This window comes from Pygocentrus nattereri, chromosome 6 (genome assembly GCF_015220715.1).
Source record: "Pygocentrus nattereri isolate fPygNat1 chromosome 6, fPygNat1.pri, whole genome shotgun sequence".
NCBI classification, from domain to species: domain Eukaryota; kingdom Metazoa; phylum Chordata; class Actinopteri; order Characiformes; family Serrasalmidae; genus Pygocentrus; species Pygocentrus nattereri.
Window position 1 is genome coordinate 48,437,112 of NC_051216.1, and position 27,572 is coordinate 48,464,683.

A 27,572-nucleotide genomic window follows, 5' to 3' on the forward strand; every position below is an offset into this window, starting at 1 on the left:
GAGATGTAATTTGTAGACAGTCCCTAAACCCTTGGCAGTTTTGGCATTCCGCAGAAATCAACATGTCCCGAGTTTAAAAGACATTCCTTCCACACAAAAACTAGAGGTAACTGATTGTTTTAGTGACTAATTATGATAAATAAGACATTTTAATATGTCTTGCACCCATCGCTCATAGATTACTGATGTAGTAGTTTGAAGTTAACTGATTTTTTTACACTATGGGTCCTCTGGAGCAAAATATAGTCACTGAATTGAAAAACATACCAGAAATTCACGGAATCAAGTCATCAAAATGTATTGACGAGCTTTTTTGAAGCATTTAGAAGCCAGTTAGTAAGCTATCATATTTGCATATTTGCTGATACATATGACTTTGTTTTTGTTGTAGCGCCTTTTTTACACTCCACACAGACTTTACTTGAAACTTACATGAAACCAAGTTTCTTTTAGGATGCCTGACGCAAAGCCTTCTGCAACTTGTATGAAACTTGGTTGAAAGTCAGCCGCAACTGTCTCAACAAGCTTCACGAAACAGCCAGTCTAGACACAGAACACAGGCAAACTGCATAATCACACGAGACAACCAACTGGTTTAAACCACATTTTCCCGTTTTTGGCGTGATTTGGGAACGCCTGCTGCTCTTTACATTGTGTGTAAATCTCATGATGAATGGACCAAAAGAGACGGCCCAAAATGACTTGGAAAACATTCTGGTTCCATTGACTTCCATTAAAAGTGAAGTAGATTTTTAGAAGTTTCCATTTTGGAGATGCGAGGTTTTCTTCCCACAACAGTGACGTGCTGTGTATGCATGTTAATCTTCTTAGTTTACTTCAACTTTGTGTGTTTTGGTTTGTACATCTGAATTTAAATGAACAAATCGTAAGGCAGATTATTCAGTAGCTGCATGAAATAAATATCATTTTTTGTTTATTTATTTATTTATTTTGTAAAAGCTCCTCAAATGATCAGAACGTGTGTTTTATGATCTCCACATTTCACTACATGCTCATAATTCACTGCTGAGAGCCAAAAATCTGCGCCACTCTTTGTGTTGTTCTCTAAAAGTGATGTTTCCAGAGCAGATCACTGAAGAGACGCCGTCTGTTTATAGTTTAGAGCCCAGATTTGGGGAAAAACGGCTCGACTTTCAGTAGAAAAACAGAGTTCAGCTTCTTTTATTATAAGGGTTTAAAATGACGTCACCGTCTATTAGACTGGAGAGAAGAGCTACAGCCTCACACGACACCCACCTTCTGAATGGAGCTTATGGAGTATGAATGTTATGAGGAACATGACCGAGAGCGGTTTGGACCCACCGGTGGTCCCGAGGAGTTGAGGAGGTTAACTTCAGCAGGAGGTAGATTTATATTTAGTAAGCCTTAGTATGTACAGCCTGAGATTTTAAGGGGTTGCAGAGTTTTCATCCAGATGTCTTTCTGAAAACAGTTCTGCTAATATAAATAAAATCCCAGTAGACTGGGTGGGTGAGGAAGCTTGCTCTTCAGCCCATGAGGACAAACACTTCAACTCTACTTTAATCTTCATCACTGCAGCGACTCTGAACGTCTCAAACAAAAATGTACGTTCTAAGGCTGTGAAAGATGCAGGAGGATGAGCCGTGTGCTCTGTGTTTAGGCCGAGGAGCTGTCTGACTGTTATAGTTCTTCCAGTTTTTATTTTCTCATGTTGTACATCTAAATAAAAACCCCAGTGAAGGAGCTTCTACGTGCTCTTCAGGCTCAGAAATGCAGAAATCTCTGCGTGCTGTTTGCGGTCCACAGGGAGGGTAAACAGTACCCTCACAGAGTAAATGTATCGGAGGCTGAGCTGAAGGTCACTGCTTTAAATTCAGAGCAGAGCGCTGTGGACCGCCAGGCCTCCCCTCGCGCCTCATCTACCGACTCCTCAGCGTTAGTTTATCTGAGTTTGGCTTTGAGCCTCAGCTCCGATAAAACTACAGGCCAGAGAGACGCATTCAGACCCAGCATCTCACACAGAGCCCACCTCTCAGGAGCTGAAGAGTCGAGGCTGAAGGCTCGCAAAGTTTTTGCACCTCTAGTTCCTGAAGTAGATCGGCTTTAATCAAACAGAAAATCCAGTGATCCACTGTCACTCAGACTCAAACGCGGATCAGACCCCAGATTTCTGCTCTACGGCCTGAAATTCAAATGCCTGTTATTAACATAATGAAATCAGAGCTCCGGGGCAGGAACGCTGTGGAGCTGTCTGTTCTAGAAGGTCGCAGTGAGACAGTTAGCAGATGCTCCCGCACAGCCTGCAGCGGCTCCTCCTCCTCGTTTTTATTCAGACCTAAAAATGCCCTGTTCATAAACCCGACTGTGAAACATCTGATCCAGTCAGATTTAGGCTTAGACTTAATCCTGAATCACAGAGCAGGAACCTGCAAAGCCACTTCTGAAAATGCGGGAGTCCTCAGTGACATCCCCCTTTAAAAAGATGGCTCTTCAAGGGTTCTTTGATTGTTCATGGTTCTATACAGAACCATTTGTTTTACTACAGAACCCTTAAAGAACCGAATGTATAGGACCGCATAAAGAACCATTTGCGTGTTTAAAGGGTTCTCTGCATCATGAAATGGTTCTTCAGACTGATGGGAAAGCTGTCTATGCAGCACCAAAAGCATTAGCAGTAATCACAGAGCCCTTTTTGGTGCTATATAGAACCACTTTCAAAAAGGTTCTATGTGGAACCATATACAACACATCCTGCTGTTTACGTTTTGGAGTATTTTGCGTAAACAATGGTCATATTATTTTATCAAAAGCAGAGCCGTTCTCTGGGCCACAGATTGGTTCGGATTTTCCAATGTGGCCCTTTCAGCGTTTGAGTTTGACCCCCTGCTACAGACTCGGCCACTAAAAACATAAATGGGCGTTGTCGTTCAACAGAAACGTCCATTTAGACATAAGTGTCCACAGCGTTTACAGATATATCACACTTTAATAAACACGTTAGGGTTACATTTGATTTATATCTTAAAATAAAACAATTATATTTTTAATAATTTCACCTTCTTGAGCCTCAATTTATCAATATTGGTTTTTAAATCAATCATCTAAAACAGTCGTGTGTGAAGGCTGAGGACATATTTTGAAGAAAACAACATTTTTATCTTCAGTTTTAACTGCAATAATCTCTACATGACTATAAATATATAAATTAAATTACACAAAGAAAACAAACACCAAATAAATATTATTCAAATCTATAATGACGTCACTCGACATCCTATGACCTGTTGTCTGAGGATCTATGGAGAAAAGCTCATGGTCCACTGTGTCTCTCAGTTCTCAGAGATCTTCTCATTCAGCTCATGATCTCATATGAAGCTTCTAGCTGACGTCACTGGTGTGACCGACTTTATTCTGAGGTCACTGTGAAAAAACAGAAACACAAATGGATTAAATTCCATATTTTAGTGGACGTTCCCTGATGGACAGCGTGTGGTTTGATGTTCTGTAAAATGCGTTGATCATTAAAAACGTCTCTGGTGTTTCCTTTATTATGAGGAGCACCGATGACGGTCAGTATCTCCAGAGACTCCTGCTTCGAGACTGAAAGCGACCGTTTCTGTAGAACGACCCAAATAATGAAAGATATTGTAAAGAAATATGATTATTGAACTGAATCCAAACCTTTAGACTGAGCTGAAACCGCCTCGTACAGCAGCTCCTGAGTGAAGAACCATCTCAGGGGGTTCAGCTGAGTCTGCAGCAGGGTTCTCTCAGCTGGATACGCAGAGAGAGAGAGAGAGAGGCGTTAGAAACTCTGTCCAAAACATCCTCAATCATTCAGCAGCCGGCCAACATGAGCTCTGTGTGCTTCTGTTCTCTGCAGACCCTCCTACCAGCAGAACCTTCAGCCCTGCATTTGGACACAGAGCAATCATTACAAACAAGATGGTTTTCAGAATGAACTCTTATCTTATGGTCTGTTTTGCTTGCTTTGAAAATGGTTCTATATAGCACCAAAAAGGGCTCTGCTAGAAGAACCCTTTTTATTTAGTTCTACATAGAACCGTTTTCAAAAAGGTTCTATATAGAACCATGTAGACTCTTTTAAAAAGGTGGTTGCATAGTAAAATGGTTCTTCAGACTGATGTAGAACGTGCTGTAGATGATCCTGTAGAACCTTTCTGAAAAGGGTTCTTCTATTGTTATGATGTAAAGCTTGTAACAATATAACCATTTTTGGCACTATTCAGAACCCTTTTCCAAAAGGTTCTATATGGAATCATACACACTTTAAAAAAAGAGGGTTGCATGGTGGAATGGGTCTTAGGATTGATGGAGAACGTGCTGTAGATGGTCCTATATAGAACCTTTCTGCAAAGGATTTTTCTGTTGTTATGATGTTAAACTAACAAGAGAAGAACCCTTTTTGGTGCTATATAGAAACGTTTTCCAAAAGGGTCTGTATAGAAGCATCTACAGCACATCCTCCATCAGTCTGAAGAACCATTTCACCATGCAGAGAACCATTTAATCATGCAAAGGGTTCTTTGAGTGTTCATGGTTCTATATAGAACCATTTTCTATACCAAAGAACTCTTGATCTTTTGAACACATTTTCTATCAATCTGAAGAACCATTTTGCCATATAAAGCAGCATGAACTGGTTCTATATAGAACTCATGGTTCTAAATAGAGCCATTGCCTTTACCAGAGAACCCATGAAAAACGCTTTTGAGTGAGTAGAAGTGCTGGAATGTTCTTGAAACAACTAATAAGAAAAATATTAAAATTGGCAAACGCTGATTTATTTATTCAAAACCTTCCTTTCATCTTTTTTATTAATTAATTCAATAGAACCAACTTGTTAAGCAGTCGCTGAAGTCCAAGCGTCTTTTTAAGACAGACATTCCATTTAGGTGCTATATTTAGTCAGTGTGTGGAGGCGAGTTGTGAAACTGAAATCTCCGGAGAGGTTCGGAATGGAATGCCATTTAGACGGTCAATCAGGAGGAGATTTATATTTAATTACCTGCTGCAGTTCTGACAATGTTCACAGACAGTAGGAGTAAATATTGTGGAGCTGCTGAGGGAATTAAAGTTAAGAGGAGTGAGATTAAACTCACCTGCTGCAGACCCACCATTAGCCTTCGAGCCTGAACTCCAAACAGGACGTCCTAATGAGTGAAAATGTTTTAAATCTCATACAAACATGTCTAATATTCCTCAATATCAGATATTATAACATTGTTCATAACTAGATGCAATATATTTCCAAAAGTTTTCACTCCCCCATCCAAATCACTGAGTTCAGGTGTTCCAGTCACTTCCATGGCCACAGGTGTATAAAGCCGAGCCCCTAGGCCTGCAGACTGCTTCTACAGACATTAGTGAAAGAATGGGTCGCTCTCAGGAGCTCAGTGAATTCCAGCGTGGTGCCGTGATCGGACGCCACCTGTGCAGCAAGTCCAGTCGTGAAATTTCCTGGACTCTAGAGCAGTGGAGACGTGTTCTCTGGAGTGACCAATCACGCTTCTCCGTCTGGAAATTCGATGGACGAGTCTGGGTTTGGCGGTTGCCAGGAGACGGTACTTGTCTGACTGCATTGTGCTGAGTGTAAAGTTTGGTGGAGGGGGGATCATGGTGTGGGGGTGTTTTTCAGGAGTTGGGCTCGGCCCCTTAGTTCCAGTGAAAGGAACTCTTAAAGCTTCAGCACCAAGAGATTCTGGACAATTTCACGCTCCCAACTTTGTGGGAACAGTTTGGGGACGGCCCCTTCCTGCTCCAACATGACTGCACACCAGTGCACAAAGCAGGTCCATAAAGACGTGGATGAGCCAGTTTGGTGTGGAAGAACTTGACTGGCCTGCACAGAGTCCTGACCTCAACCCCATAGAACACCTTTGGGATGAATTAGAGTGGAGACTGTGAGCCAGGCCTTCTCGTCCAACATCAGCGTCTGACCTCACAAATGTGCTTCTGGAAGAACGGTCAGAAATTCCCATAAACACTCCTAACCCTTGTGGAAAGCCTTCCCAGAAGAGCTGAAGCTGTTATAGCTGCAGAGGGTGGGCCGGCATCATATTAAACCCTATGGATTAAGAATGGGACGTCACTCAAGTTCATATGTGAACACACACTGGGGGCAGTGAGCACACTTGCCCGGAGCGGTGGGCAGCCCTATCCATGGCGCCCGGGGAGCAGTTGGGGGTTTGGTGTCTTGCTCAAGGACACCTCAACCATGGACTGTCAGCTCTGGGGATTGAAACCTCCAGCCAATGACTGCCCATAATACAGCAAATTTCAAGAAATTATACACGAAGCAAAATAACTAGAAGCAAAAAAGCAAAACACATCTAGAAATAGGTTGGATAAAATGATATAATTCTTACAGCACTCTCATACTGGAATTTGGCAGAAATACCGAGCAGATTTAATTTGCTGAGAGAGTTTGTTGCAGCGAGGTCTCTAGTTTGTATCTGGGTCTGCTTTTGATCTTCTCCCACTGAATCTCTGAGATGTGTTCAGTGTACTGTAGTACTGGCATATAGTACTGTAGTACAACAGTATTCTAATACTGTAGTTGTGCAATACTATTATATACAAATATTATTGTAGCACTGTAGTGCAGTACTGTAATAATGCAGCACTGCAGTATTGTAGTAATGCGGTACTCTGATATTGTAGTACTGCAGTGCTGTAGTATTGTGGTACTGTGGATTGTAGTGCAGTATTGTAGTAATTTCGTATTGTAGTACAGTGCGGGGTTATTGTACTACGGTAGTATTGTAGTACAGTAATGCAGTATTGTAGGATTGCTATGCAGTACTGCAGTATTGTAGTAATTTCGTATTGTAGTACAGTGCGGGGTTATTGTACTACGGTTGTATTGTAGTACAGTAATGCAGTATTGTAGTACAGTAATGCAGTACTGTAGTATTGTAGTGTAGTGCTGTATTGTAGTGGAGTTATATTGTAGTATATTATTGTAACAATGCAGTATTGTTTCACTGCAGTACTGTAATACAGTCCTGCATTATTGTATTATGAGAGTATTGTAGTATACTGATGCAGTATTGTAGTACTGTGGTAATGCAGTACTGTACTATTGTAATTGTGTAGTACTACAGTATTGACCTGTTCACTTCCTGTCCACTCTCTGTCCATAGGTTAGCATGAGCGTGGCGTGTGTTAAGGCCGTCACCAAGATGCTGTACTGCCCGTCCTGTGGAGGTCTTACTGCGGTCAAACCCTGCAGGAGCTACTGCCTGAACGTGCTAAAGGGCTGCCTGGCCAACCAGGCTGATCTGGACCCTGAGTGGACGCACTACATCGGTAAGACCCTCAGGTCTTTCTCTTATTCAGTGTCTCAGATGTATTGCTCTTGTGAGCATCGCTGAACTTTTAAACCAGGTGATTCTTACACACACACATATGGAATAAATGATTGGACATCATCACGTTTATTGATCGTAGTGTAGATGAGGTCGCTGTAGAAGCGCGACTGCTGAGCTGCGCTGGTTGAACGTGATCGCAGGGCTTGGTGGGGAGTGTGTCTCTGTTGTACTCTCTGTGCTTTAGATGGTGGTGAGTGTCTCTCAGGAAGGCTGTGATCTTTGGTGTGTCTCGGGGATCTGGGGCCCTTACGCTCCACAGATAGCGGCATGAATAAGCAACACGGAGCCACAGCAGACAAGAATCTGTGCTGACATTTATTTCCTCGCTTTATGCTTTATTCAGATGTTTTCGGGGGAGAAATATCAGAGTGAATGAGAATCTCTGGAGCTTCAGGATGGAGTCTGTTAGGAGACGAGTACTGCAGGAAAAGCAGCCTGTTTATGTCCAGATTGAACCAAACGGTCAAACCTACTGCATGACACTCTCACACATAGTGTTACTTCCACGTTTCTGAACAAAGGTGTTTGTCTCTGATTTACAAGTGTCCTGACAAGGTGATATTCATGTGGTGGGTAGGAGAACTGAGACTTAAAGATGGCTCATTTACCTTTAAACTGCCCATTAATCGATATCAAAATATTCCGTAATGTTTTACTCACTTTTACTGCTAAAACATTGGGTTATAATTGGGGCCTTATAGGCAACGGTAAATTCTCCAGTGTTTCTGCTCTGAGATTCACAGACTACAGAATCTATTTATGTACAGTGTAAGCCTTCTTGTGGTTCGCAAATTATGAAAATGATGAAAAATATAATACAAACCCAATTTGAAAATAGTTGGAGCAGCACATAAATTTGCTCTTAAAATCTGAAAGTAGTGATTAGTAAATTCGGTTTGACTTGTATTACATGGAAGATGGTACAGAAACTCAACATTTTACCTTATGAACTTTTTTTGTAAATAGAAATTCCAACTTTGAACCCAAAATTCAGGACAGGATCATGTTTAGCGCTGCGTTACATCACATTTCCTTTTACCACCACTTAATAATCTTTTGGGGACTGAAGACACAAACCGATCCAGTTTTGAGAGTGGAAGTTTTGTACAAGTGTGAGTGGTCTTTGTTGTCATGTTTTGAGCTTAATATGTCACGCATTTTCAGTGGGAGACAGGTCTGGACTGCAGGCCGGCCAGTCTAGCACCTGCACTCTCTGATTACACAACTGAACTTTATACTGGTAAAAATATGGATGGTCCTTATCTTCCTTTGGCCTGGACAACACAACGTGCATTATTTCCGTAAACAATCTGAAAGGTTGGCCTGTCGGTACGTGATGCATGTTTTCACTGAGTATCAGTGCATTTCAGATTAGCTTGAGCCCAGAGAAGTCGGCAGCGTTTCTGGACGTTGTTGACACACAGGTTTCACTGTGAATAGTGCAGTCTTAACATTTGAGAAACGGTTATTGTCCGTTTGTAAAAGTATTTCTGAGCCCATGTGGTGGTCTTCATCACAGAAGCATGCCAGTTTAACACAGTGTCGTCTGAGGTCAACGGTCAGAGTTGTAACAAGGTATTCAGCTGTGGTTTTCTTTCTGTCTTGCTGTTTTTGCACAGAGACTGAATCTTTTGGTGATATTAGGTGCTGCACGCAGTGAAATACATGAAATCCTTGCAGTCTCTGACTGAGTAATGTTATTCTTCAACTGTTGGATTTTTGGCAAAGTGACCAGCCTCCACCCATCCTTACTTATAAAGGACCAGGCCTTTCCACTGGTACCCAAACATGACTGTAACATTGTTTTAACGTTTCACAATGTTTTTTGGAATATGTTGCAAGAAACAGGACATATTTACAAAAAACAGTAACATAGATAAAGCATTATGTATCTTGTCTGTGTGTTGTTTTTATTCACATACAGGCGAAAGTAGATTTAGAAATCAGTTTTCTTTGTTAGTTGCATTTCACATGCTGTCCCAACTCTTTTGGAATTTTGGTTTACAAAACACGGTTTTCCAAAGACATCTACCCAAAATGACAACAGTGGAAAACCACCTCATTTTTTAAATAAACCATGGATTTAGAATTCACTCATCTAGAGGACGTGTCGCCCCCTGCATGTCTCCAGTGAGGGGCGCTATTGGCACACAAGTTATTATGGAACTACACCAGAAGGAGCTCTTAAATGCACGTTTGCAGTAACAAGTAAAATGATAAAAGTGAAATAGCTTCTGAAAAATGTTGGATTATTCAGCAGTGGGGGGCCTGTAAGCGATGGGGGTGTAACGATACGTGTATTCGTATGCAGGCGTGTGGGGAACATGTGGTGGCCTGTTTGTGAAGACTGATGAATGTAATGCAGAACCAAATTGTACAAGCATGAGTTCCACCTGGAAACCTTAAGCCTTACAGCCATATGATCTGCTGAGCTCAGCTCAAGCTGATTGGCGTTTGACTGAGTTAAGCCCGTTTCTCAGCAGATGCGGCACGGGGGTCATCTGGAACTGCTCCTCGGTGCTTGTTATTTCACCCGGACGCAAAACAGGCGTGTCGCGTTTTCACAGCTTACAGACGTCTGGACTGTCATTTAAACTCTTATGTAGATCAACAGTAAAGAGAATAAAAACAGACGTTCTGCCGTGACTTTCTCACCACGTGATGTGCAGAAGACACATTTGGGCTCAAACCTTAACCAGCTTCTATTTTTCTGACTGACCTTGTCAAAGGACTAAAACTACATGTCTTGATGTTTATTAGTCTAGATTGTATATTAAACCATAGAAACCCAGAACCCTCCAGCAGCTGCACGGCGCGTCAAAAATAAACCCAAAGAGTATTTTTGCACTTCATGCTTGTTACCAGCCCGGTGCCGTGTGACGTGATCGGCCCCTGTGGAAGCCGGTATTGATTAATATAGGGGTGCAGCGTGCGCAGCACCGCACGGCGCAGGACGTCATGCAGCATGGAAGTTTTATTTTTTCATTTTTCTATTTATTGTGTACTTTAATAATATGAGAGATGCTTTATATTGCCCTGCGATGGACTGGTGACCTGTCCAGGGTGTATCCTGCCTTCCACCTGATGACCACTAGGATAGGCTCCAGCGCTGCCCCACACAGGGCATTTATTTATCAGTCCTACATAATTAAATGCCCTATGTGGGAGTTTATGTTCACTGTTCACTGTTTATTATTGTTGCTTTAATACTCTGCAGGCTGTACCGACGACCTCGAGGGGGCTTTACGACACTCAGTGGAACAGACTGTAACTCGCACTGTTCAAAATAATAGTAAATAAATAGAATATTGATTTAATGCATTTGGGGATTTGTTGCTTTTTTATACCCCTTAAAAGTCCAGGGTCCACCTGCAATAAAAGGTTTATTACACACCTCTATAACCTAAGAACAGCTCAGTCAGTCTGCACTGACGTCCCTGTAGTTACTGAACAATAAGCCTTACTGTGTGATAAGCCTGAGATTTGAAGGGGTTAAGTTCCGTGGGCCGTTACACCCCTAGTGAGCGATCGGCCAGGCCTAATGTGTTCACACGTTTCTGTCCAGAACGCTCCCGTCCAGTTCAGCAGATCATCACGCCAAGCAGCCCGTGAGACATCATGCTGAGCGCTTGTTATGTAAACACTGAAAGCCGTCGCTCCTCCTCACCTGCAGCGAGATAAGGCAGATATCTGGAGCGTCCTCGTCTGTCGAGCTCATTACGGCTGATTTTCATAGCACCACGATTCATTTAGTTCTGCTGTTGAACATCATGAGCGCAGATGTAATTAGGAAATCCATATTTCTTACATTTACTCACAAACCGACTGCCGGAGCCTCGTGTTGCTGTTAAAGTGTGGTGTTTAAAGGCTGTAGCTCTGCAGCGAACCCGTCACTTTCCATCCCGTTCAGCAGAGAAACAACAGCACACAATCACTGCAGTTCTGCCTTCAAACAGCCGCTCCACCGCGACCCAAACTCCAGCGGATTACTGTTAAATCTCAAACCGTGTGTTTGACAAGGACTTGGTTCTTTGGTGTCGCATCAAACGCGATATATAGTCAGAATAAATGAAACGTGAAGCTGTCAACCTGTTTATAAATAATAAAACTGATAATAAGTATCACTTCTATTGTTTCATTTGCAGGAAACACATCTGCAGTGGACGGGTATTCAAACCAAAGTCCTCTAATCTGCACAGACGTACACAAACGGAGCCGTGTGAACGGAACATGCGACCGGAAGAGTTCCAACTAAACTAAACTAGTTCACACTGCAGTTCCACAGTTTAAAAGCTCTTTAAAACTATGAAACACTCAGCCCATGTTTACAAAGATGATTTTATTGTGGAATTAAACCCAAGACATTAATGAAGATAAATATATTAATAAGCTGCTGTTAGAACAAAATCTCATATCTCTGAAATGGTCACTTTACAGGAGAAGGAAAAAACACACGACACTTCTAATGGAAGTCAATGGAACCAGAAGTTTACACACGATGTAAAGAACAAGAGGCGTTTCAAATGATGTCAAAACCTGAAAAACGTCAAAAATGAAGATGCAAAGTTTTATTCCTACAAAAGCAACATGGACGTTTATGATAGGATATGATTTGTATCATCCCTGAATTCACACCGATGAACATTGTTTTTGTTTTTGTTTTTTTTAAAGATACTGGAGCACAAATTCATGTCAGACAGTGAAGAGCGTCAGACAGGATTCTGGATGGTTTCCTACATTTTCAGATGGATTTATAAACACATTCACACATTTTTAAAGTACATGTATTTGATTAATATGGCAAAATATTCTGAAATACATTTTAGCCTTTTGAGTGTATTTATATAAACACACACACACACCCACACACACACATACACACACACACACACACATTTTCTAAGCCGCTTCTCCCTCAGGGTCGCGGGCGTGCTGGAGCCTATCCCAGTGGTCACTGGGCGGATATAAAAATACATGTTTATATATTTTATTTTTCCTTTTGGGAGTCTATGACCTCCAGCCTAAACTGCTGAGCTGGGGGGCAAATCCAGAAGGCATGATAGTGACTGTGTTAAAGCTGGGCAGTGCAGGCCAGCAGCACCGGGCTAATGTGGCTGTAATGCAGGTTCTATATTGAGTACCTGGAGTTTTGAGTTGCTGGTCAGAGGAAAGATTCTTTTATTTTACGTTTCTGAGGTTCTGTGTTATAATCAGTAACCAGTAAACGGAGTTGGTAGTTTATAACAGGTTGCGTTTGGCCCAGCTGCCCCGCACGGCTGACGACGGGGGGGTGAAGTGAGATCAAACAGGAGCTCGTGGGTCGTGTCTCGGAGCTCTCGGAGCTCTCGCGGTGTTTCTGAGACGGATTTGAGCTCGTTAGCATTTTCATATATAATTAACGTGTGTTGCCCTTTCTCACCCCACCGTAAACAGATCCCTATCGATCTGATTCGCTCATTCCTTTTTAATCGCCTGATTTGTTTCATTGGGTAACAGGAGCTTCCACAACTTCACAATTCATGAAAATTCAAACCCCAAACATTTCCTGTGAGCCGGAGAGAAACAGTCATTAATAAAAAATAACCTCACACACTCAGACACACTCACACACACTCATACACTCACACACACACACACACACACACACACACACACACACACTCACACACTCATACACACACACACTCATACACACTCATACACATTCACACACACACACTCACACACTCAGACACACTCGCACACACTCATACACTCACACACACACACACACACACACACACACTCATACACACACACACTCATACACACTCATACACATTCACACACACACACTCACACACTCAGACACACTCACACACACTCATACACACACACTCAGACACACACACACACACACACACACACACACTCATACACACACACACTCATACACACTCATACACATTCACACACACACACTCACACACTCAGACACACTCACACACACTCATACACTCACACACACACACACACACACACACACACACACTCACACACTCATACACACACACACTCATACACACTCATACACATTCACACACACACACTCACACACTCAGACACACTCACACACACTCATACACACACACTCAGACACACACACACACACACACACACACACACACTCATACACACACACACTCACACACACTCATACACACACACTCAGACACTCACACACACACACACACACACACACACACTCACACACTCATACACACACACACTCATACACACTCATACACATTCACACACACACACTCACACACTCAGACACACTCACACACACTCATACACTCACACACACACACACACACACACACACACACACACTCACACACTCATACACACACACACTCATACACATTCACACACACACACTCACACACTCACACACACTCACACACACTCATACACACACACTCAGACACACACACACACACACACACACTCACACACTCATACACACACACACTCATACACACTCATACACATTCACACACACACACTCACACACTCAGACACACTCACACACACTCATACACTCACACACACACACACACACACACACACACACACACACACACACACACTCACACACTCATACACACACACACTCATACACACTCATACACATTCACACACACACACTCACACACTCAGACACACTCACACACACTCATACACACACACTCAGACACACACACACACACACACACACACACACTCACACACACACACACACACACTCACACACTCAGACACACTCACACAGACACACACAGACACAGACACACTGCTCAGATCCTCTCAGTGACCTCACAGATCAGAGCCCGAGTCCTGATTTAATGTGAGGTGAGGAGGTTTTAGATTCAGAATGACTGAATCAGTAACGGTGGTTTAGGTTTAGTGCTGAAAGCAGATGATCAGGTGTGTTTAGAGCTCGTTTACTTGGTCAGGAAAGCAGAGCAGGTAAACCAGGTCGAGCATTTTCACAGACAGAGGTGGTGGCCAGGGGTGGCCAGTGCCTCCAGCATGAAGCATGTCCTCCCCTCTGACCACCGCAGCCATGGGAGGTGAAACTGTCAGCCATCGTTAATGAAGCGTCAGTTAAGCGTTGCAGTGAAAGCGTAAAAAAGGTTCCGTAGCTTCAGAGAGTGCAAAGTTTTGAAAAGCCTCTGTTTTATAGTCTCTGGTTTCCTCCCACAGTCCAGAGACATGCAGTCCGGCCAGCTGGACTCACTAAATTGCCCCTAGGTGTAAACGTGTTTGGTGGCCTGTCCAAGGTGTTTCCTGCCTTCTGCTCAGTGACCGCTGGGATGGACTCCAGCACCTCCTACGAGGAATGAATAAACGACCAAATATGTTACACAGTATTGCCCTTAAGCGGACTCTCAGCAGTAACTGTAGTGATGTAATAGTGGACATGATGAAGTAAACAGACCTTGCGTCAGACCACGATGAGCTCAGGAGACAGCAACAGGCTCACAGGCCCCTGCTAGTGTTCAGAGATAGACGTTACTGAAAATCTGAATCATAAACAGTGTAATATTTTACATCAGCGCCTTACAAACTTCAAATATCAGAAACTTTTTACTAGAAAATAGAAAATACGACTGAATGTGAAAGAATCCTGCTCTCAGACGTAAAGCTGCTGAACACATGAGCACTCATAGAACCCTTTGCAGGAGTACCGGGTTCTCTGCGTGGTGAAATGGTTCTTTAGATTGATGGAGGATGTGTGTAGGTGGCTCTATTTAGAACCTTTTTGAAAAGGGTGCCAAGCCTGTGACAATAGCTGATCCTTTTTTTGGTGCTGTGTAGAACCAAATAAAAGACACTGTCCATCAATCGGGAGAACAGTTTCACCATGATTCTGTATAGAACCACTAAAGAACCATGTTTTTAAGTGTGTATTAAATTCTTATATAAAAACAGATAAAAGCTCAGTGGTTTACAGAAATCACAACAGTCTGTTATGAAAATATGAATAACACAATTTGTTAAATTAGTTAAATTTATCAGCCATAATGAACTAAACTAAACTAAATAAATAAACGCAGTGCTGATCTCAGGCGTCACATTATTACCGGTAATATCAGAGCCTTGTTTTCGGCCTCTGTGCTGGGCTGTAATGTTCTGTCTCCACTCTCAGGTGTGAGAAATCTCAGATCTGAATTTTTGGCCGTTACTGCCGTGTTTATTTCAGATTAGCTGGGTTTCCCTCCAGGCCGCAGCGCCGGGCGGGAGATTAAAGCCGTGTTTTCTCTGTAATGACGGTCGCCACCTGCGGCCTACCTGCTCCACGTCGATCTCTGCGGCTCCCCGCCGGAAACGGGTCTAAATGGGTTTATAATAGCTGTTTGCTGAGGGCTCGGTCTCGGGGGGCTTATTTTATCGGTGGGGTCCTCGGGGTTAAACAAATCCACGTCGGTGCTGCAGGAGCAGCTGTGAGCTGAGGAAGAGCTCCCAGCCTCCCACCAGCGTTAATGACTTACAGCTGTGCTGAGAGGAAGAGGACGAGGAGGGGCTCGGGCAGAACCGCAGCGCGGTACCAGACAATGTGTCACGTTATTGGAGCTGTTTAAAGAACATCTTTAGAGAAGTTTTAACTCGTTCTGATATTTGACACAGAACGTCTTCTCCTAAACGCAGAGCCGTCGTTATCAGCACCCCAGGGTTTAGATCTCCGTGGAGCTGCTGTTGGTGAGGATGATGGTAGGAGCTCTTTTCCTGTCCTGCTTCTTCAGGTTCCTTCAAGGTTCCAGATCCAGTCTGTAGGAGAGCTGGACGCTGAAAGATCGACCTCCAGTGTCCAGTCGTGCGCCGTCAGATGTTTGAACTGAGATGTTGAAGGATTCGTCATGCTGATGACCTTCAGAGCTCAGAGACCCTCCACCATATTTTTGAGTTCATTCTGTATAAGCTTGTTCTTTGGCCACCTCATCTGACAACACCACACATTCCCGGTCAGAGTGTCCCGGTCAGTAGCTTCTGACCACTTCCAGACAACAGTAGGAGCTTTGGGCTTCTGGTCTGGAAACCCTCAGATGGAGGTGTCTAACAATGTTTAGGTACTTTTTATGTCGTTTGACCCCAAAAATTCAACCAGCCCTCATATTTCATCACCACTCTCACGCTCTCCGTCAGCACTCGCGATCCTCTTGCTGGTGAATTAACACGGATGTGGGCGGAAAACGAGAAGAAAATGGAAAAGAACGTAAACCAGCTGTGTGTGAAACCGAGAGAAGACCAGAGGGCTGGGGTTCAGGGCTGGAGGCCGGTTTCCATCCAGCACTGCAAAAAATAGTATCTGGTCAAGTAAAATGATCTTAAATGTAGTCAGTATATCTAATATTAACATTTAGAGGCGGTTTAAAATTTTATTTTATGTCATTTTTATTTCTCTTGTGCTTTAACTTATATTTAGGTTTATTTATATTTTTTATTTTCTGCATAGTCTCTCTCTCTATCTATCTATCTATCTATCTATCTATCTATCTATCTATCTATCTATCTATCTATCTATCTATCTACCTATCTATCTATCTATCTATCTATCTATCTATCTGTCTGTCTGTCTGTCTGTCTGTCTGTCTGTCCGTCTGTCCGTCTGTCCGTCTATCCGTCTGTCTGTCTGTCTGTCTGTCTATCCGTCAGTCCGTCCGTCCGTCTGTCTGTCTGTCTGTCTGTCTGTCTGTCCGCCCGTCTGTCTGTCTGTCTGTCTGTCTGTCTATCTGTCTGTCTGTCTGTCCGTCCGCCCGCCCGTCTGTCTGTCTGTCTGTCTGTCTGTCTGTCTATCCGTCTGTCTGTCTGTCTGTCTGTCTGTCTGTCTGTCTGTAGTCCCTGTTGTGCACTGATTATAAGATTATCTTGTTTCTAGATGTTTCACTAGTTTTAAGTCATTTTATGTAATTGAGTAAAATGATCTCACTATAGTGGCAGATAGTTTTGCTGATTTCAAGCTCATTTCTTACAACGAGCAACATTATCTGCCCACATTACTGGATAAAATGATTTAAAACAAATGTCTAGAAATAAGGTAAATGATCTTAAATTAAGCTCACAACAACCTCAACAGAAGAAATATTAGATTTATAGATATATTGAAGGTCATTTCACTCGATGAGACCAGTTAGCAGTGAGTAATATAAACTTCACTTCCGTCACTTCTGTACTAGAGTAAAGCTTAAATAAAGCCCCTCGGAGAAACACGGAGTGAGTCTACAGAGAAATCTCTCATGTCGAGCGTCATTCATTTCATGGCTGTTGTGTTTTATGTCATGTTAAATTTTAAGGCTTCAGACTCAGAGACAGAACGTGGTGACCGCTGTAACATCACCGTTATGGGTTCATTTCAGATGAAGGTACGTTTTCATTCCCTCAGTCCACGTCTGTGAGGTTTAAAAGCTACAGCTGCATCAGTCGTGTGATCAGTCATGTGACAGTGTTAATACACCATTTAATGACTTAATTTGGCAATTTTATTACATATTTGCCATTTCCATCGTCTGTTTTAGTCAATATGTCAAAATGCACCTCAGAATATGCAGCTATTGGCAGCTTTATGATTTTTGGCTCAGAAACGACAGAAGCAGGTTGTTTGGATGCGATTAGAAATTCCCGAATGCCTGTTCCCCTCAGAAATGTGTTTGTTTGGAGCCATCGTGTCTGAAAAGCTGGGTGAACGTGGCTCGACCGCGCTGCTGCGGCCTGTGCCCAACTAGACTCGCTGCGTCCAGATCACCTCCGGGTGCTTTTGTGGCGTTAATGCAGACCAGAGCACATGGCCGAGCCCTGAGAAAACCCGTGTTGGCGGGAAAGGAAGGCTTCCTCGGACATATTTGTGGACGAATGCGACGCTGCAGCTCTGCTCGTCTGGCATTAAGGCAGCTGGGACAGATGTTGCGTTGTGAAAGCGGCGAGGGAGCAGCAGCAGAGCTCCATTAGTAACCCGAGCTGAGAAAGAGGCCTTTTTATCGGACATCGGGCCAGTTAAAGCCCCGGAGAGCGGTCAATGCTGGCTGGGTCAAACCAGAGGAGCTCCAGAGCGGTTTACTGTTGCAGGGGTGGGCTTAACAGGGGTGGGATCTCTCAGGGTCTGCGTGGGGGGTAGAATACAGCTGATGTCTCTGTAACAACAAGTCCTTGGTCATTAGTTGCTGACGTGTACAATTTGGTGTTGGCTGTGGCTGACCACACCTTAAGCACGGAGGGTGAGTCTCCCTCCAGCAAAACAGGAGGTCAGCAGTCTTCAGCCACTCGAAGATGACTCATGCATTTTTGTTTTTAGCTCTAATTTGAGGGGCTTTTCACAAATTTGCAAAAATGGCATGCAGTTTCCCGTGGAGAATTCGCCAAGCTGACCACTGCATGACCTTCTGCTGCAGCGGCACAGCCAGAATTTCATTACGGGGGTCCTGGTTACAGGTTAGTGGGCTGGCTAGCAAGCATTATGTCTCAGAGACACTGATTTAGTGAGGATGATGACAATTAATTAGACAACGTCATTAAAGCTGAATTATTAGAATATTTGGTGGAGCTGTCCTGGACAGGCTCAGATACAGAACCATATGCTGAATACACACTGATCAGTTGCTGTTCTGATCAGAAACCTGCGTTTGCATTGTCCAAACGGACTGTGGGTCTTACTCTGATGGTTCTGAACCAGGATGAAGTTCAGTTGAAGCCTCTCATCCATCAGAAGATCCTAATGTTTGTCACAGAGGTCCACTCCTCTGCTGCCCCAAACAGAGGAGAAGCTGTAGACAGGAATGGAGGACTTCAGCTGGACTTCTACAGGACTTCAGCTGGACTTCTACAGGACTTCAGCTGGACTTTTGCAGGACTTCAGCTGGACTTCTGCAAGATTTCAGCTGGGCTAATGCGGGACTTCAGCTGGACTTCTGCAAGATTTCAGCTGGGCTTATGCAGGACTTCAGCTGGACTTCTGCAGGATTTCAGCTGGGCTTATGCAGGACTTCAGCTGGACTTCTGCAGGATTTCAGCTGGGCTTATGCAGGACTTCAGCTGGACTTCTGCAGGATTTCAGCTGGGCTTATGCAGGACTTCAGCTGGACTTCTGCAGGATTTCAGCTGGGCTTATGCAGGACTTCAGCTGGGCTTATGCAGGATTTCAGCTGGACTTCTGCAGGACTTCAGCTGGGCTTATGCAGGACTTTAGCTGGATTTCTACTTCAGCAGGACTTTTGCAAGATTTTGCAGAACTTCTACTGGGCTTCCAAAGGAACTCAGCTGGACTTATGTAAGACTTCTGTAGGGCTTGTTTAGGACTTCAATTGGACAACTGCTGGACTTCACCTGGACGTAGGCAGGATTTCTGCAAGGCTTCTGCCAGGCTTCTTCAAGACTTCAGGTGGACATCTACTGGACTTCACCTAAACTTTGCAATAAAAGAAGCCAGTTTTCTTTGTGCAATGCAAACAGTGAATGGGCAGTGTAAGATGACCATCTCATGTCCATGTCTGAGGGCAGTGGAGTTTAGGGGTGGAGATTTACAGTGTGGTCTAGTGTAGCACTGGTGTTCTCCTGATGGTAATGTGGACCTTTAGCTTTAACTCAGCTGACCTATAAGCCCAGTCTGAGTGCAGCAGTGTGACAGGGGTGTCACTGTTGCTACAAGATAATTTAACAGCTACTTTTGGAAGTTTACACAGTCCCTTGTTGGTGGTGGTCGGACTCTAGTCCAGGTGGGGTTCAGGATGGGTGTGGAATTTGCTCTTGGTGCTGAGCGTTGGCTCAGACTGGAGGAGTTCTCCAGCTGTGTTCAGATTGGACTTCATCTTTGAAAGAACATTTCTGGGGCAAGAACTTTAAGCTTTCTCCTGGAACACGTCTCCACCCACAGTATATGAGGTCCTGCTTGGCTGAGGACGAGAGGAGAAACAGCAGAGCAGCAGTGTGACACGTTCCCTGTGGCGCACAATGAATTCAGCCGTTTTAGTAAAGTTTGACAAGGATGAACAGGCAGCATCGCGTCACCGAGCAGAATCTAAATCCAGAGCCTGGGCGCTCGCCGAATGCTGAAAATATGCAAAAGAACATAATGAACAGAGTTATTGTTCTGCGTCTGTGTGACGGGTCACTGCTGGGTCAGAGCGTTGGTTATTCATGTTCCTGAATATGTAATAATATGCATTTTCCAGGCTGGATTGGGCACTTCCGCATGCTGACGCCAGTTTAACGTGCCTTCAGGGGGGGAGCGTTTCAAAATGAAGCCCATTTAGACTTCTGGGAAATGTGATGCTGAGGGAAAGAAAATGTCCTCCCTGTGTCACTGAAACGCTTTATAGTCCAAGCAGCAGTCAGAAAACAGGGTCCGAGTAAGGGTCACTTAAAGGCCTTACCAAAGGACACAGGACCAGCGGTGGCTACTTCACATCTTCCTCAGTGGTCATCTCCATCAGACAGCCTCAAGCCTGGCGCTCTGTGCTGTGAGGTTCTAATGATTTAACACTCACTTTAGCCGTAGTGCTGAAGAAGACAAGGACATAAAAATGAGAGAAAAACATTTATAAAGCTGGCCACTTTATTAGAAACACCTCCCTTGTGCTTCCACTCACTGGCCACTTTATTAGAAACACCTCCCTTGTGCTTCCACTCACTGGCCACTTTATTAGAAACACCTCCCTTGTGCTTCCACTACCTGGCCACTTTATTAGAAACACCTCCCTTGTGCTTCCACTCACTGGCCACTTTATTAGAAACACCTCCCTTGTGCTTCCACTAGCTGGCCACTTTATTAGAAACACCTCCCTTGTGCTTCCACTCACTGGCCACTTTATTAGAAACACCTCCCTTGTGCTTCCACTAGCTGGCCACTTTATTAGAAACACCTCCCTTGTGCTTCCACTCACTGGCCACTTTATTAGAAACACCTCCCTTGTGCTTCCACTCACTGGCCACTTTATTAGAAACACCTCCCTTGTGCTTCCACTAGCTGGCCACTTTATTAGAAACACCTCCCTTGTGCTTCCACTCACTGGCCACTTTATTAGAAACACTCACCTTGTGCTTCCACTCACTGGCCACTTTATTAGAAACACAGACTTTGTGCTTCCACTCACTGGCCACTTTATTAGAAACACTCACCTTGTCCTTCCACTCACTGGCCACTTTATTAGAAACACCTCCCTTGTGCTTCCACTCACTGGCCACTTTATTAGAAACACTCACCTTGTCCTTCCACTCACTGGCCACTTTATTAGAAACACCCACCTTGTGCTTCCACTCACTGGCCACTTTATTAGAAACACCTACCTTGTCCTTCCACTCACTGGCCACTTTATTAGAAACACCCACCTTGTGCTTCCCCTCACTGGCCACTTTATTAGAAACACCTACCTTGTGCTCCCACTCACTGGCCACTTTATTAGAAACACCCACCTTGTGCTTCCACTCACTGGCCACTTTATTAGAAACACCCACCTTGTGCTTCCACTCACTGGCCACTTTATTAGAAACACCCACCTTGTGCTTCCACTCACTGGCCACTTTATTAGAAACACCCACCTTGTACTTCCACTCACTGGTCACTTTATTAGAAACACCCACCTTGTGCTTCCACTAACTGGCCACTTTATTAGAAACACCCACCTTGTGCTTCCACTCACCGGCCACTTTATTAGAAACACCTACCTTGTGCTTCCACTCACTGGCCACTTTATTAGAAACCTTAGCACATCCAAACTCATTAGCATAATTTAGTATAATGGGTCGTGATAGGATCAAGCTCTTTCATGAAGTACAGAAGCGAAGCTGCGATGTAGGGCCCCTCGATTCGCTTTCTTAGAAATGTATTAAAATAAATAAACATCTATATATCCATAATAAGCTAATTCAGGCCGTTTAACCAGTAAAAAAGTGCAGTGGTTCTTTAACGTTGCATCTTGTCTATGTGTAAACTACCATTAGCAGAGGTTGACACTTCAGAGATGAGTGAACCTAAAGTCCTGCTATTAAGGAAGCCTATTTCATTAATGAAGCTCTTTTTTGCTTGTTTATGATTTTGTTTAATGAGCTCAGAGCTGACGCTATGAAAAAATCCAGCCAAATTAACAGTCACAGATATAAATGACATGTGCAGCAGACAGTTATTTGTGTATGTGTGGGTAAATAAATAAATTTCACCAAAAAATATGGACAGTGAGAGGCCTGGAATTACTCTGAGCCCCTGAGTTTCAGCCCAGGTAGAATTGTGCATAAAACTGGCCCTGGAAGTTTCTGGTACGAGTGTATCAGGCAGATGAATTACAGTCTAACAAACCTGCCCCCCCACCCCCACCCCCCCAACGTCCCTTTGTCCCCTCTGTTTTGACAGATGCCATGTTGCTGGTGACGGAGCGGCTGGAGGGACCCTTCAACATCGAGTCTGTGATGGAGCCGATCGATGTGAAGATCTCAGAGGCCATCATGAATATGCAGGACAAAAGCGTGCAGCTCTCCTACCAAGTATGTCAAACAAACCGCCTGCCTTCACTCGAATAATCCTCTTAGTGGCTGAGGAAGGCCGGTGGTTTATCATCTACAGGCCTGAAACACGGTTATCTCCGCTTACACATATCTGTATGGCTGCCGAGGCTGTGGACGGTCCGAAATCTGTAGCTCACAGTCGTTAATCTCTCTGCATTCTCTCTCGACCTCTAATTGTAGTTCTTTCAGAAAGGAAACGGATTAAGCAGTTCGGTCAGCTTTAACTGCTTCTTTTAATAGTGCGAGTTTAGCAGTTTGGACCACTCAGTATTTCCCCTTCCTTAAAACCTTTAAAAATAAGAGTCATCCCAACATGAGGCATTACACGACCGCCGCAGCCTGTAGGCATATTTGGGAACCTCGTGGGCTGAGCGCGCGGCGAGTTCTTCGCTCTTTGGAATGCAGGCCTTGTTTTCCTTCCTCGGTTCCTCGGAGGAAACTCGATAGCTCTGCTGGATGTGGAGGACGTGTCCTCTCTTTCTAATTGCAGGTTTTTCAAGGCTGCGGCCAGCCCAAGCCCTCGGGAATGAGCAGGTCTGCCCGCGGCGTCTCGGACGTTTTCAGCGCCCGTTTCAGGCCGTACAGCCCCGAGGAGCTGCCCACCACCGCCGCTGGGACCAGCCTGGACCGCCTGGTAAGGAGGGGGTAAACCCCAGAGACTTGCGGCCCTCGGCATCCACATGATCATCTGTCAGGCAGTTTGCGTTGCTGGACTTGTTGACCTTGCCCGCAGGCGCGGGGGGCAGGGGTTTGAAATCTATGGGACATGGTCAGCGCAGCCTGTGTCTTCTCGATTTGTTTGTGTTCACAGATGAATTCGATCAGTTACTTGGCGGCTCAGGAGAGACAGTTACATTTACCAGCTGCCTCGACTTCAACCTCAGCGTTTGTTTTCTATTCCGAACATTAAGGATCGGCAGTGATTTTGTGTTTGCTGAATTCTCTCAGATCGATTAAGGATGACGGTGATGATGAGGGAATATGTGAATACGTTCTGTCAGGTTAATCACAGTTGATCACAGTTACATTATTTTATGCAGTTAAATAAAACAAAAATATATGGCAAATGCATTGTAGCGAATGAAAATGGCCAAAGATGCATTTGTTAAGTATATTTTAAAATGTATTTATTTGTATTTGTGATTATATTTGTCCAGTTAGAAGGTTACAGATGTAACTGCGTATACATGAACTGGATGAATGTTACATTAACCGTGAACGTCTGCCATCAGACTCTCACACCCAATAAACAAGATATCAGATCAGATCTGAGTATCAATACCTACAGCCCTCGCTTCTGTCCTGCTAAAGGACCATTAGATCAGATTTAACATGAAGAGACCGCAACATGAACTCATTTCTAAAGGAATCAGACAGTGAAGAGCATCAGACAGGATCCTGGAGATGTTCCTCCACTTTCAGATGGAGCTGATAAACTCCTTTCTAAAGGAATCAGACAGTGAAGAGCATCAGACAGGATCCTGGAGATGTTCCTCCACTTTCAGATGGAGCTGATAAACTCCTTTCTAAAGGAATCAGACAGTGAAGAGCATCAGACAGGATCCTGGAGATGTTCCTCCACTTTCAGATGGAGCTGATAAACTCATTTCTAAAGGAATCAGACAGTGAAGAGCATCAGACAGGATTCTGGAGATGTTCCTCCACTTTCAGATGGAGCTGATAAACTCATTTCTAAAGGAATCAGACAGTGAAGAGCATCAGACAGGATTCTGGAGATGTTCCTCCACTTGGTGGAGGTACAGATGGAGCTAGATAGAAGCAGTTTATGCTGCCTCTGACCGTATGAGACCACTACTTCTCTTTACTCTCAGTAGTTCAGTAACATTATTTTAATGCGAATGTAGAACCAGACCATGAAAATCACAAGATTTCACAGAGTGAATGCAGTTTTCATCACCAACGTCCAGCGAGAGCAACAGCCGCTGCTTGTTCCGGTCAGTGAGTGTGTAGATCGTTATATATGGACCACGGGAAGAAGCTCAGACGGTAGATATTTACATCAGTTTTGTTCGGATCTATTCAAACTCAAGGTATTAATTGAGACATAATCTCTTATAATTGATATAATTTAACAAAATCATCATTTATAAGGTTGTTTTTTAAAAGAGCTTCGGTTTCAAAGTGAAAGATTGACATTTTTCATAAGTTTAAATAAAAAAAATCAAAAATGCCACTAAAGTGTTAGTCTGTGGGCGGAGCCTTATTTTAGCCACGCCTCCGTATTGTAGAGCAGGAGGTGAGGCAGCATCCTGGTCCCTCTTGGCCACATGGTGAGCAGTTAGATCCCATAGTTTTGAAATAAATGTGACCCAAAGTCTGAAAAACTGTGAGGAACTTTGAGAATTGTCACTGCTGAAACACAGATTTTCAGCAGTTAAGTAAACATGTTTTTATGTTTTAATAAATAATTCATTTTAATTCATAAATGATATTCATTTGTTTGAACAGCTGTTGAAAGCTGTGTTTGTTCGACATGCGCTGGCTGGTGCTGTTGACTGATGAGCAAAATGACCTAAAAACGTCACTCCAGAAACATTTCAGAGGCATTATTACTGCGTTGGTACTGATAAAATGATTGGTAATTATAATTATTTTAATAAAATAAGCTTAATTACTAAAAATGAATAGAATAAAAAATAAATAAATAAAATGAAAGTACAGGGTCACTTAAAGCGGAAGGACTGTGGTCAGTTAAACGTCTGAAATATGTTCTCAGCTGTGCCGAATGATCCGAATGCAGTAAGTGGTTCCGCTCCTCTGTGATCACAGCTCATCCGTACAGCTTGTGGATTCTCCTACAGCGGAAGCTCTTGAGGGGAACCGGAGCTCCACTGTGCTGCTGCTTTTGTTGGTTTTCTGCTGGTTCAGTTGACCATAGTTGTCCAGCGAGCGCTGGCCGGCCTGGTCTGCTGAAGAGTTACAGTCACAGACTCGATCAGAGGGACGCACAGCGCCCTGCAGCTGGGCTTCAGCCGCACCACAGAAAACGAGATTAGTGTTGTTAATAATTCTTCGCTTTACCTTGTTAAATCCGACGGCCTTCACTTAAACGTGTCTGTTTCTGTTCAGCTGTGCTTCTGTTCTCTCTCTCTCTCTCTCTCTCTCTCTCTCTCCTCAATTAATCTCTTCCTACTCTTCTTTTATACGCTGCTTCCCAGAGGACTGTGTGGAAAGCCATGCAGCACGGTGTAAGACCCTCTAACTCCTCTAAACCCCCCCAACCCCTCAGTGTGTGGGCACGAGTGCATGAGTGTCGTAAAGAGTTGTGCTTCATTTCATTTTTCAGCGACCCTCTGCGCTTAACATCTGTGACCATTTATTTATTTATTTAATTTACAGAAAAAAGGTATATATATTTATGTATATTAATGTATAATATTACTCAGATTGATTGAAAGAGCAGTTCCACTCTGTTTACATCTTAACCAGTTCATTATGCTGTGCGGTTCTGAGCGCTTTGGTGTGAAACGCTCTGTTCTAGATAAACTGACCGAGTCAGAACCGTTCCCAGTGGTGGTGATGGGAACCAGACGTCCCTCTAAAAGCTCCTCACAGTGGTGGTGATGGGAACCAGACGTCCCTCTAAAAGCTCCTACAGAAAGTTCCTACATGAGCTGGTTCTGAATTCCCTGCCTGATGACTGAGACGCTGTTTTATGAGAGTTTAGAGAACTTCAACTCCATTCATGGTGGAGGGAGACATGCAGGGCGCTGTGCGGCAAAATAGTCCCCAAAGAAAACTCATTATTCCAGATTTTCCACTGTTTTCCATCATCAACATTCCATATAAGCTCAGAAGACTCGTGTAGGTCCTCTGGTGGTTCTGGATGGTAAATAAAGTGTCTATATCTGTGTTGTAGTCATGGCAACGCCTGGTTCCCATCACCACCGCTGTGAAGACGTCTGTAGGTTTCTCTAGACGATACCATTTACAATATGAAATGAGTTCACATTTCAGCCACTGAAGTTAGCAGAAATTTGGAAAAGATGGTGGAAAGAGAAAAGCAGGTACAGGTGTTTCTCCTGATTCCTGTCTGAGAACTGAAGCTGACTGTGAGCAGATGTCGTGTGATCATCAGTTATTGTTCTCCATCGTTCCTCGTCTGATAAACACCGTCTCTGTGTTTCTACGTGTGACAGAGCAGAGCTGAGACATTCTCACAGGTGTTTGTTAGTGAAGCTTCTCTGCTTAGGTGGATGCTGGGCAGATAATAAAACCACACCTCAAACAATTCACTGAGATGTGAGCAGGTGGGTGTTTTGACCATCATATCCACTGAAACAGAGCCGAGCTGAGAGCAACTTTCCCCCACGGCTCTTAGGCCTCTCGAGCCGGCCGGCTCAGCGATGCCACATCACAGCTACGAAGTAACTTGGACTGGCCGCTTGAGTAACACTACCCCCCTGCAGCTATGGCCTGCTACTGCTAACCCCACGCTATATAAAGCCTAAAGCCTGACATCCTCACACATCTACAATAAAAATAATACTAGTAATAATTACAGTATTTATTTATGTATCATTTTTCACGCTGGTTGCAGCTCAAAGAGCTTCTCAGAAATGCCTTGTGTCATGAGAGAGCCTTCAGTGTATGAGTTGGCAGAGACCCTGGGGGGTGGAACCGGGTGTTATCTGTGTATTT

At 43.9% G+C, this 27,572-nt stretch overlaps 1 protein-coding gene across 3 annotated transcripts in view; it reads left to right on the top strand.

Moving 5' to 3' along the window:
• The window catches only part of gpc6b (glypican 6b), an 80,080-nt gene that overhangs the window by 30,919 nt on the left and 21,589 nt on the right, over positions 1 to 27,572 (top strand). For 2 of the 3 annotated variants that reach the window (XM_017719369.2, XM_037539494.1), the window contains 4 exons: positions 7,149 to 7,314; positions 22,759 to 22,889; positions 23,401 to 23,544; positions 26,090 to 26,119. In XM_017719369.2, the coding sequence (XP_017574858.1) occupies positions 7,149 to 7,314; positions 22,759 to 22,889; positions 23,401 to 23,544; positions 26,090 to 26,119 (471 nt within the window). The remainder of the gene's footprint in view (positions 1 to 7,148; positions 7,315 to 22,758; positions 22,890 to 23,400; positions 23,545 to 26,089; positions 26,120 to 27,572) is intronic. The other variant, XM_017719370.2, reaches the window with a different exon arrangement.